This window comes from Psittacula echo (genome assembly GCF_963264785.1).
Source record: "Psittacula echo genome assembly, chromosome: 15".
NCBI lineage: Eukaryota > Metazoa > Chordata > Aves > Psittaciformes > Psittacidae > Psittacula > Psittacula echo.
Window position 1 is genome coordinate 11,978,502 of NC_137751.1, and position 12,066 is coordinate 11,990,567.

The 12,066-nt window shown below is 51.0% G+C and overlaps 1 protein-coding gene across 8 annotated transcripts in view; it reads right to left on the minus strand.

Annotated features, from left to right (window-relative positions):
- The window catches only part of DTX2 (deltex E3 ubiquitin ligase 2), a 36,932-nt gene that overhangs the window by 3,730 nt on the left and 21,136 nt on the right, over nt 1-12,066 (minus strand). For 6 of the 8 annotated variants that reach the window (XM_080630112.1, XM_080630107.1, XM_080630109.1 and 3 more), the window contains exon 5: nt 6,761-6,892. The exons of the other annotated variants lie outside the window; for them this stretch is intronic. In XM_080630112.1, the coding sequence (XP_080486238.1) occupies nt 6,761-6,892 (132 nt within the window). The remainder of the gene's footprint in view (nt 1-6,760; nt 6,893-12,066) is intronic. 8 annotated transcript variants of the gene reach the window in all.

Consider the following 12,066-nt stretch of genomic DNA (forward strand, 5'->3'; position numbering starts at 1 on the left):
GAAAGGAAACATGAGCACAAGTGACTTCATGGCTCCACGTAACAGGAGGCAAAAGAGAGACCTGTCACTTGGCTCCAGGGGAATCTCGCTCCTCCTTCCCGCATCTGCTTCTAGGGGGAACAGCAGTGATTGACAGGCTGGCAAAGGTGTAGAGCTTCCTTCTCTGGTCTCCATCCTGGCCAGCCAGCACCAGGATGGACAGCAGGGAGCAAAGGAAGTGCTAGCAGCAGCCAGACACAAGCACCTGTGCCCAACACCCCTTGCAAGGGAGCAGTACTCCAGAGAGCTTTGCTCTCAAGTTGGTTTCTAAGCCACTGTAGAACATCAACTTTAGCACAGCAACTTCAAGCAGAACACGTGCTTTAGCACAGAGTGCTGGTACTCCAAACTCCATGCTTCCAGCTGGACACAGAGCATCACCCCATGCAACAGCCAGGCTGTGGGTGTACCCGTGCAACATTCATCTTCAGCTCTCCCCATCCACTTTGGTGCTTTCAAAGAAGACGGAGTGTTCCCAAGCATTGACTCTGTGGTTGAAAGAGCTGTGCATCAAGAGATGGCCACACCGGAGCCAGCACTGAGCTGTTCTGCCCCCCCAAGAAAGCAATGTCTGTCACCAGCAGGAAGGTGTGGGTGCTGTTTAATGGATAACCACTTCTTGTGATGGAGGCAAACATGGTGAAGAAGGGAAGGACAGCTCACATGTCATAGGTGTCATTAAACAGGCAAAGACCTATATGATAGCAGATCTGTGCCAGCCAGGAGCAAACAGCTTGCGCTATGAGGGCCCCACAATAAAGGGCACAAGGTCACCCTGCAGCACAGAGAGCCAGGGAGATGCAACCAGGGCAAAGATGCCTCCTCGCAGCAGACAAACTAGCTTGGGGCAAGAGAAGAGTGAGGCAGAGCAGTGATGTGGGTGGAAAACCAGTTAGGTAAGGCAGGCTGATGGACTGGGAGCTGGCCTTCCCTAAATGAGAGCCATTCAGATGAGCTGTCTTCAGAGGATTCCTGGCCATCCTCAAAGGCATGACTTCTGGCAACAGCAGCAGGACAAGGGGATGACTGAGCACAGAGAGCAAGAAAAGGAGCTCAGGAGCTGAAGGGATGCTCCCTCTGAAGGTTGGTGCTGGGCAGGAGAAGAGATGCTCAGCATCTCAGGCAGAGTAGGGCTGTGAGGATCACCCTCTGGAGACCCTTACTAGGAAGGTGGTAATGGGATACAATAAGCATTAAGGCAAAGCTCCACATGGAAGCGGGTGTTCTCCGCTTCAGGAGCATGCCAAGGCCCTCTGGAAAAGCACTTCCAAGAACTGACACAAGAAAGAGCAGGAGACAAACAGAAGCCTGGGCAAGCCTCAGCCTTCCGGCTCTCAGGGCAAGAGCTCAGCACTGCCAGGAGCTGCTTCAAGGCCTCATCACCAGATCTCACAGGGAACACAGCTCCTGATCTTGTCTTTTCCAATGGAGAAAACGGGTCCAGGAATCCTCTCTGCTGGGACCTTGCTCACACACAGCAGATCAAGAGCTGGCAGCAGGAATGAGTTATGAGATGTGATCAGTTCGAACTGTCTCAGGTCATGGTCAGAGTTCAGCTTCGTGCTTACTGTGCCTGAAGCCCTCCAAGCTCCCGAGTGATGTCCCGCTACAGGGTGGACTTTCCACACGTGGCTGTTGGAACCAGGCTCTGGTTTGCAATCACAAGGGACCTTCATGGTTACAGGGCAGATGGAGGCTTCAGCCTCTCCTGCTCTGCAGGTTTTGGAGAGGACCACGTGAGCAGGGCCAGCTGCTACCTGTCATAAATCCATCTGCTTCCATGAGTATCCGATGGCGACAACCACATTCGCATTCCTGAGGATCCCGTGCAGCTTGCCAGGACCTTCTCCACTTGAACCGTGCTTTCCAGTCAGCTCTTTCTGAAGTGACCTTCTTGTCTCCTCTAGCAATAGGCTGAGGACAGCAATGCCAACAAGCTGCACAGAGAAGGTGAAGGCAGCAAGCAGAGGGGGAGAGTTACACCAGAGCAACACGGGCCCTGCACTTGGCACAACGCTCCCACCTGCACAGATCTGAGCAGCTTTAGAGCAGTTCACCTCCATCAGGATGCTCCTTCCCCGCAGCCCCTGCTGTGTATTCCTCCTGCTGTCGACTTCCCTTCCTCTGCAGCAGCTCAGAGAAACAGAATGATCTGCCCAAGAACTGGTCAGGCTCATCCAAATCAAACCAGTGAAAGGAGACAAAAGTCCTGGGGCAGAGCTGGGTAAGAGTGAGGACAGGAAAGCTCTTGTGGGGTACAACAGGGATTTTGGGCAAAGCAAATGGCATTACAGCACCTCACCAGCTGGCATTAGGATGAAAACAGGCAGAGGAGGGTGATGCAGCCCTCAGCCATCCTTAGGAAACCCCATGTCTGATGGGTTTGCATTGGGGCATCTCTGACCTGCTCCTGTCACTTTGCTGTGATGATGCTGTGATGCATTTAGCTCCACCAAGGTTGTTTGTGCAGAGGAAGGGAGCTCAGATGCTTGAGGAGAATCTGTGCCCAGCTGCAAGTATCTGAATGCCCATTCCCAAGGAAGCCTCTTGATGCTGAGAACTTGGCTCCAGCAAGGGCAGCAAAGCCCACACAGCCTCCATTGGCTCTGCAGAGAGGGTTTTCCTTGGGCAGACCAGATCCCAGCAGCACAGGGAAGAATTAGAAGGCATCTGGGAGACACAGCACCCTCCAAGGCACGAGCCACATGTGCTCCAGTGCATGAATCACTTTCTTACTGGACCATTTGCTCCATCGAAGTGTTTGCTTCCAAATCTTTGTTCTAGCCATCCCTTGGGATCATCAAAGCCTGTTCAGTGTCCAGGGTTTCCAGGATTCAATAGCAATTGAAAATACAGTAGCAGAACTGACCAGTACTGTTTATCACCAGGTGGCCTAACACTGTGCTATTAATGTATCCAGGATGTGAAAGAGCTTTCGCCATCCTTCCATTTACAGAGAGAGGAATAACTTCTTTAATGCTTCCCCTTCCTCCCTGTAGTTGCTTGTTGAAGCATGGGCTTTCCATAGGCAACATTTAACAGATGTGTTTTGAATCCTTGCTTGGCAACCAAGTGCTTGCAGCAGTAACATGCCTCCTTCTGTATCCCAAAGCGAGCCATATGGTTAGCAGCAGGCTTTCTTTGGTACCCTCTGCAGGCCAGACACAGGTTGTTTCTAGTCATTGTCATGGACAATCACCCAACCCTGATCACTTCTGCCCTCTGGACTTGGAAAAGCTGGATCTACTGGCCTCAACTTCCCAGGGATCAGGAAGGCCAGAGGAGATTTGAGGTTTCTCCCCATTTAGTATTCCAGCAGGATAACCAAGCAACCAGGCCACTCTGGTTGTAGCACAGAGCATCCCTGTTATTGCAGATGGTCCTCTATGGGAGCAGCGAGCTTCCCACCTCCAAGGGTCACCCCATTCCCACCCATCCCATAGGCACTGGCACAGTCTGCACACTCAGCTGTGGATAGCTGGACATACAGGGAGCAATCAGAATCAGCTGGGATTACTCCCCTTGCCTAGACAGATCCCATCCTGCATGGCAGGGAAGGATGAGTGCTCATCTCTGCCCTCTGTACCACAGCACTCCATGCCATTGCATGCCCCAAGCCAGGGGAGAAGCAATCCCACTGACCAAGAGGCTGAGAATTGCACACCAGACCCAAACCAACACTTTCTCCCTTCAATCCCTCCATAGAATCAACCAGGTTGGAAAAGATCTTTAAGATCAAGCCCAACCACGGCCCTGGGAAGGAGAAGAGCCCTGAAGTGCCCAGCTCCACGTCATGGCAGCACGGCAGAGCTTGGGGAGAGCCGGACAAGCTGCTCCCTACCCAAGCACGCCATCAGCATCCCCAGCAAAAGGCAGCAATGCAGGAGGAGCCTGAGGAAGCACAGCTCCATGCCAGCCACCGGGAAGGCAGAGCTGATCCATCAGGATGGCAGACACCACCAGGCTGTGTGCCAGCACCCACAGCAGCCTGCCCAGAGCCCTGCAGCACCCACAGTGCAGGCATCAGTGCCAGAACACCAACAGTGCTAATTAACATGGCCTGGCTAATTAGGGCCTTTGTTTAACAAGCTCAGCTGTGCACTGAGCTGGCTGCTGTTCCATCGGTGCTGCCAGTGTGGCACCAGGGGCTGCAGCACCCGGAGGGGCTCAGAGGGGTGCACTGCACCCACCACCACCTATTCTGGCTGTAGTGAGCACATTGATGGGGCTGATCCTGGATCACAGCTCTCCATCATGGAAAATCCTAGAGGGATGTGGGAGGGAAAGGATATACAATGCAGAAACTCAGGGCACAAAAAGGGCCCATCTCTGCCTGTTGGCAGCCTCAGGGTCTGTAAAGAGAAACAGAACAGTCTGGCCAAGAGTCAGGCTTGGTATATGCACTGCAGAACAATGTTCCTAATCCCAGAGGAGGGTTGTACAAACACAACTTGTTCCTAGGAGGGACTAAGCACCCTCTTCATCCCGAGTCATGCACAATCAGGACTGGCATCCCTGCCCAGCAAAGGGGATCCTGGTTTCTGTAAGGAGCAGGGTGATTTTAGCAATCCAATCATTGGATTTTGGCATCATTTAGCAATCCAACCCCTGCAAAGGCAGCCCTGAAAGGTCACTGCTGGAAAGGGCAGAGCTGGCAGAGTCTCCTCTGCAGGAGGGACAAATCCTGCCATGCCAGACAGGAGAAGGAGCTGGTGCCCTGTCCCAGCCCCAGCAGGTGGCATTGGCGAGCTGGCAGGATGCTGGCACTGGGACCGAGGCTGATGCCAGCACTGCCCCAGCACACCAGCTTATGGCCAAGGTGCAGCTCACCAGCCCCAGCAGGTAACACACGTGTGCTACAGCAAGCACTGAGGAACCCTCATCTCATGGGGGTTAAGGTGTTGCTGATGGGCTGTGTAACACCCAGCACAGCCACAGCCACCCCTCTGCTTCCCACACGGGTACCTAATGTGGTGCGTGCTGCTCTCACCCACCATGTCCCATCCTCCCAGTCCCATACTCTGTGTAGTTGCTCTCCTCATCTCACTCACAAGCTGCAAGACATCCTCCCATTAGCATCACACTCCTGCAAGTATCCTAGTTGCTTGCACCCGCATCTCCTCCATGCCAAGAAGGGGCTGGATGCTGTGAGCAGTGCAAAGCCCTGTACCAACAGACCCCAGGATGAGGGGATGCAGGGCTGTGTGCCTGTGGGCACACCTTGCCCTACACAGCTAGTCTGAAGCAACTAACCAGCAGCAAGGTACCAATATCTCCTTTTTGTGCTCCTCCAGTGACAGGGACAAGGCAATGCCTCTGTGGTAGGGTCTGGACTCTCCACAGCTCCATTTTGCCCTGTTTCCAGGATATCTCACCTCATCCCCGCTGCAGAGGGCTGCACGGATGCTGCCCATGCTGGGAATGAAGCACCAGGAGCTGCATTACCCCACTGCCTCGCCAGCTGGCTCTGGAATGAGATCCTCACCCTCTGCCACCCACCTCCACTCTTCTTCACCTCCCATTTCATTTGCTCCTCCTGTTCTTCGCTGCTTCTCCAGCCACCCCCTGCTTTCTCCTCCCCCTCTCTCACACATCCTACTCCACACTTGCTCTTGTGTTCGCATCTCCTCCTCACAGCTCCCTCCATAATGCATTTCCTCCCTCTACATTTCACTTCTATTCTCCTGCTATCACCCTTCCTGCTTCTTTCAGATGGGTTTGGACCTCATGGACTCCAAAGAGAGAGATGCTGCCACCAACAAACTCTCCAGACAGGCAGGGAGCCTCTTCCCCTCCACCTCAGGGCTCTTCCCCCTCTTCAACACAAGCATCTCCATGTTGAACATCCCCCAACCTCTAGTCCCCCTCTTCACTTATCTGAAGGGGAAGCACACCTAAGCCAGAGCTGGCAAACAGCTTCTATAGCTACACCAGGCTGGATCCACACCTACCCCTGCAGAGTCCCAGGGATGCTATACACAGATGGGAGCCAGACTCTAAACTGGGCTCCCACAGACTCTGCAAGGGTGAGGGTGCAGGATGCCAGTGAGATGTGAAGAGGAGAAACGAAGGCCCTACCTTGGAAGTGGCTCAGGTCAGCAGGAGAGCTGGGGTAACCCAGCCCATCCACCTGGGAGTGCTCCCCTCCCTTCCACACCAGAGATGGAGAGAACAAGGCCTCTGCAATCCAACTGTGCAAGCGCTGTATGACTCAGTCCTGCTTGTCTGGAAGATCCTTCTCACCCCATGACTCAGTGACAAGCGTGGCTCACAAGAAAGCCTTTTGGGAGCAGGTATAGATTAAATGCTCTCCTTGATGCTCCTTCAGCTCTCAGACTTGTCCCACCAGTGAGTCAGAGGAGGTCCTGGTATGTGGATGCCCAGGGCTCCCCAGGAGGTGTAGCAGGACCATGGGGAGACTGCAGGAGACCAGCATGCACAGAGAGCAAGTGGGCTGCTCCAGCTTTAACAACTGATGGAAACAAGCAGAGCTACCATAGGACTGGGTCTACTTCATCATCATCTTTTACAACCTGTCAGAGACCACACAGGCCAGAGAAGTGTCCTACCTCTCCCCTTGACAAACACCATCAGTCACATCAGAAGAGCCACAAGGGCTGGGGAAGAAGAGACAAGAGGAAAGGAGGGAGGCAGACTGAGTGCAGAGAGACAATAAGGTGAAGGAGACGGAAGCAAATATCAGGTTTTGAGCAGGAACTACCTTTCTTGGACACTTTCCTCCCCTCCTTAACTGAGCTGTGTTTTTTAGTGGCTTTATGGGTGCTGGCAGCTTGCGGCACACAGGTGAGGTGCACGGGGAGTCCAGCGGCTGACATCAGAATAGCCGTCATGCCTATAGTGGGTATGAGAGTGACATGCGGGAAGGGAACAACGGGGAAACACATTCATTAACATCACCTTTAACCCTGCAAAAGGAAATCAAAAGATAAAACAAAACCAAAACCCAAGCCCTTGATTCAGAGAACATCAAACATCTGAGAGGCAACGGGGCTGGGGTCAGCACAGGGACAGGATGCAGAGGCTTTCAGAGGGGGGAGCCCAGCAGCAAGTTGATGTAGGGAGATACAGGCACGAGTCTCACCCATGAGCCTCTGTGCTGGTGTGTGAACAGGACCTTCCTCTTCGCATTGGCTTTAGGGTTCTTTGGGTATTGAGTGCGCTGTGGTGCAAAGTTCTGCTCACTGGAGCCCTGGAAGCAGCCCTGACCCTGGGGGCATCACCCATAACTCCTAATGGTTCTGCTCACTCCTCCCTGAAACTACAGGTTTCAACACCACCACACTGGCTGATCCCCTTAACTGCCTTCAAACACTGCAGCAATGTGGGGCTGCCCCACTCAACCCCCTGCCAAAGCAGCCCCCAACTCACCCCATACCATCTCCTCCTTGGCACATCAGTTTTCCCTAGCATCCCAGCTGCAATGAAACTCTCACATGCCCCATCCATCCCAGGCAGCTGTATTCATGAGATGCAGGTTGTTAAAGCTAATGAATCATTAAAAAGGACAGCCATTCCCTGCAGTTAAAATTGGCACAAAGAGAGCTACAGGACTGATCATGCTGATTTAATGATGCTTCCCTGTGAAACAGAGGCTGGTTGCAAGTCTAAGATAGCATATTGCTCTTCAACTTTCACTCAGTAACACACCTGCCTCTGCTTTCCCAAGAAGTGAATTCCCACCTGCAACAGCATCATTAGAACTAAACCAAAATGCTTACGGCTACAGACCAGCACACAACCTAAAAGCCAGTGTTTCCCTAACAGCAGACCATGCAAAAAACCACATCCTAATGCTACGGCAACTCCTGCCCAGGAATTCACCGCCAAAGCTGAGATTTCTAAAGGCTTTCATTTTCCAGTCAGGCTGGGAAAGGAAGGATCTAAAAGCACAATTGTTTAGGACAAAAATGAGGTACCTTGCCCACACAACTGAAAACCAAGTTGCGACAGGAAGCAGCTTGGTGTGCAAGTGGTAAGGCTATTTTCTACCCCAGCTATGCAATCGTAAGAACCTGTGCCTGGTGACCAGAAACCCCCTGAGCAAAGCCTGTGGCAATGCCCTGCAAGCAGAACTATCCCTGCACAGCATCGACCACGTTTTGTACCTCCTTCATGTAAGGTCCAAGTACAATATATATTCCAGAACCTGCTTACAGAATGTTGGGATTAGAAGGGATCTCTGGAAATCAGCCAGGCCATGAAACACTGGGTTAGTACCCCTCACCCTACTGACAGCACGGGGCTGTTCCCAGCAGGTACAGCAGAGGAGAGACCCTGTCACCAGTACAAGCCAGCAGGCCTCCAACCAAGCATCAGATCCAGAAGTTTCGCAATTCAAATGACTTCCTTTAAGTCTTGAACTAAAGACCACAAGGCTATTTTGTGCTCTCAGCCTGGGTCTAAGCCAGCAGTCCTTCATTTACACCTGCAAGCCTTAAGAGCTGAAGTGTTCCCATAACAAAAGCCACTTGGTTTTTGAATGATTACAACTGAAACCCAGCAACAGCACCAAAGCTGCTACCACACATACACCAAGCAGGGCCTTTCCCCTTTCAGTAGGTTAAAGGGCAGAAGCATGCAGTACCCATTCACATTGATTAGAGAACCTGGAGAAACAATATTCTTGCTTATCAAGATGCTGGAGGAGACCATAGGATGGTTTGGGTTGGAAGGAACCTTAAGATCATCCAGTTCCAATCCCTGTCATGGGCAGGGACACCTTCCACTAGAGCAGGTCCAAGCCCCGTCCAACCTGGACATCTCAAAGAGCTTGATCCCACCAAGCTGCAAAATGCACTTCCCCAAAAGTAGTGCAGAAAAGGAGACCATGAAGCTGTCTCCAAAGCCCTGCTCCTAAGCAGTGCGATAGCACTGACTGCAGGGACTGATGTTTGAAAAGCAAGACCAAAGGATTAGCACCACCTACACACAGCTGACTGATAGGCAAATGCAAAACTGATGCTTCCTTCTCAAGAGATCAATACTATTGTGCTAACACCAGCCCGTTTCAGAGAGAAACATGATAGAAGCAGAGGCTGAACTGACTTCAGGCTCTTAATGCTGGTGGACAAAGTATTGCCTTCAAAAACCAAGTGAAGAGCGTGAGCCACAGAACCTCAGCTGCTACTCTAACACAGCACCTCTCTACCTGGACTAACATGTTCAAACCTGCCTGCCAGCATCATGAATCATCACAAGGAAAGTAAGGATTTAGCCCAGCAACTTTGACTTTATGAGCTGCAAATGCATCCACAACTCCACACAGACAGCACAGGGCAAACGTGGGACCAGGAGAACTACCAGAACCCAGTGTTCTCCCATGGACAAACTGGCCAAGAAAAAGTAATTTTCCCCTTTTCCCTTCCACTGCCTTTGGACAGACACAATGAACCATCTTGCGCAGATTCCAATCAAGAGAGCATTCACAAAGGGGATGTTCCAGTGTTACATTGCTCTTCTGGCTCATCTCACAACCCAGCAGCAATGTCTCCTTTGAACTTCTAATACAACACTGGAAATCTCAGCATCTACCAACCCTTCAGTGACAAGAGTCCCCATTAAGGGTATGTGTGTTCATACTGAGTGCCAAACCAGTACACGGACACACATCACCTCTGCAGATGGAGTCTCCAATTCTGACCTGTGGACACAACCATTTCAATTCACAACTTGTTGTGGGCATCCATGGAGTGATGTCAGGAGCAAACGTGGCTCTAGACCTGTACGGATTCTCACCTGAATATGCAAAGGCCAAGCTGCAACAAGATAAGCCTGCCCAAACCAAGACTATTTGGGACATCCATGTGTTCTTGCTGCTCACTACTGACCCCAGGAGCTTGAGAAAGCACTACTTAATATGTTCCTACCTTCCACTGGCCACTGGGCTTCATCCCTGCAGGGACTGCATGAGGGAAGAGACAGAAAGCCTTGCAAAACATCCTTTAGCTCCTGATCTGATCCTATAAACACCCCAAGTTCTGCCTCAAAGCACCTACTTGGTCAGAAGCACATCACTGACACCTTGGGGTACAATGAGTTTCGCTGGAGCTATGACAACATCCACCAGCTTTTCTCAGCCTGCTGTATAAATAAGGACCTTTTGTAATATCCTGTGCAGAAGCTGAGTGCAAGAAAACACACCCTTACATAATGTGATGAGCATTAACCACACGCTTGCTCACATACCCGGTGTAACGTAGCTCTGGTCACACACCTCACACTGGTATGCCTTTGGTTCCAGTCCTGATTTAAGCAGGTAAAGGGGAAAGGGCAGAGCTTACCTTCGAATAACATGAGGTCTTGGAAAAGCATTGCTAATCAGTGCAATTATATCCACTAGCAAAGTCATTACGGTTAGGATGTTCTCAAACACCCCAGCTCCAGCAAACATGCAGATGAGAAACACCTGGTTTCATTTAACCAAAAAGCTCATTTCCAGCCTTCATCTTAAAATCAGTATTAAAAGGGCCTTCACATGCCTGCCTCATCCAACCCCAGCTCAACACACACCACCTGAACTCCATTATTCCCAAAGGAATAATGGTCCAGCTGATCCTTCACCAGCACCACTGTGGTTCAGCGGTTTGCTTACACCTCTATTCTGCTATTTCACCATACTAACCAAATAGCCAGGGGAGGAAAAGCAAAGCTTGAAGGGCAAGTTTCCACATGCACCTTGGAGTATTAAACCAGCAGAAAGCAAGGAAAAAGAAATCACAGTGCTGTTAGAAGTATCAGTGTTAGATCCCCAGGCAGTCATCACACAAACAAAACCCAGCTTTTCATCTGGAGCCACAGGATCCCTTGTTTCCTGTTTATCCACCAGAAGATCCCTCTGCATCCAAGAGATGCACATGCAGCATTTCTCAACATCACCCATAAGATTCAAGAGATTTAGCTCTCCTGCTTCAAACCAGAGGCAAAGCTGCTGAGAGGCATCTCAGGATAGAGACCAAGGGTTCCCAGCATAAAGCCTTCTTCAGCTCACATCTGAGACTGCCCTCTTCCCCCCATATCATCACAGAGCCCTTGGTCCCCAGCCTTCCCACCTCAATGCTGAAGGAAGCAGTCATGCAGCAGGGAGCAGAGGAACAAAAGCAGGCGGCCTGTGTGTTAGACAGTAACCTGAGCAATAAGGAACACTCACACCATCTGCAGCATCTTAAATACGAGCAAAATACCACTTCCTGGAAGAGGTTCTGGAAGCAGAGAGTGGAAATAGGGAAAGAAGGGGGCCCTGAAGACCCAGCCAGTTAATGTCTCCGTACAATTTGGCTTTTACCAGAACTCCTCTGCTTGCTTCTAATCAGAAACATCCCCAGAGATTAATTTCCCTTTTTTCCCTCACTAACTTGTCCAGATCTTTCCTCTGTTTCTATGCAGTTGCAAGGATAGACTCTAATCCAAAGCTTGCTGTATCTCTGAGGTTTGTCACACTTGGCAGACAGCAGCACAGCGCCCATCAAAGCTGTGTCCTATGGAGACCTGGATCTGAAGGAGATGCTGGCTCCAGGGAGTTGTTCTGACCATGCTCAGCCCATACACTCTGCACTCGCCCTGTAACCCTGTGCCTCTCACTGGCTGCCCTGTGGAGAGCTACAGATGATAACAATGAATAATGACCCCCTCTTTTGCACCCCCAGCCTCCAACAACAGAGATATCCACTAGAAGCTTCACCTTTTCATTTAACTTCATTAAATGGTGGCAAATGGCTTATTTTGGGCTTTCCTGCAGCCTTTTGTACCTAAACATGGACCATGTGCATTCACCTCTTCCAAATTAACACTTGATGATTTATATGTGCAGAATGAGATCACAGTTAACAACATGAACACAGCCTGGATTCACCAGGGCTCCTCAGCTCTGTGCTGCAGGTACCTTAGTGTGATTAAGCACCTAATTACACAGTCAGTGCTAACAGCCAGGGGATGAAATCCAGAGCCTTTATAAGCAAGGGGAGTCCTGCTCAGGACATCCACCTCGACTTTACACATTATTTCCACACA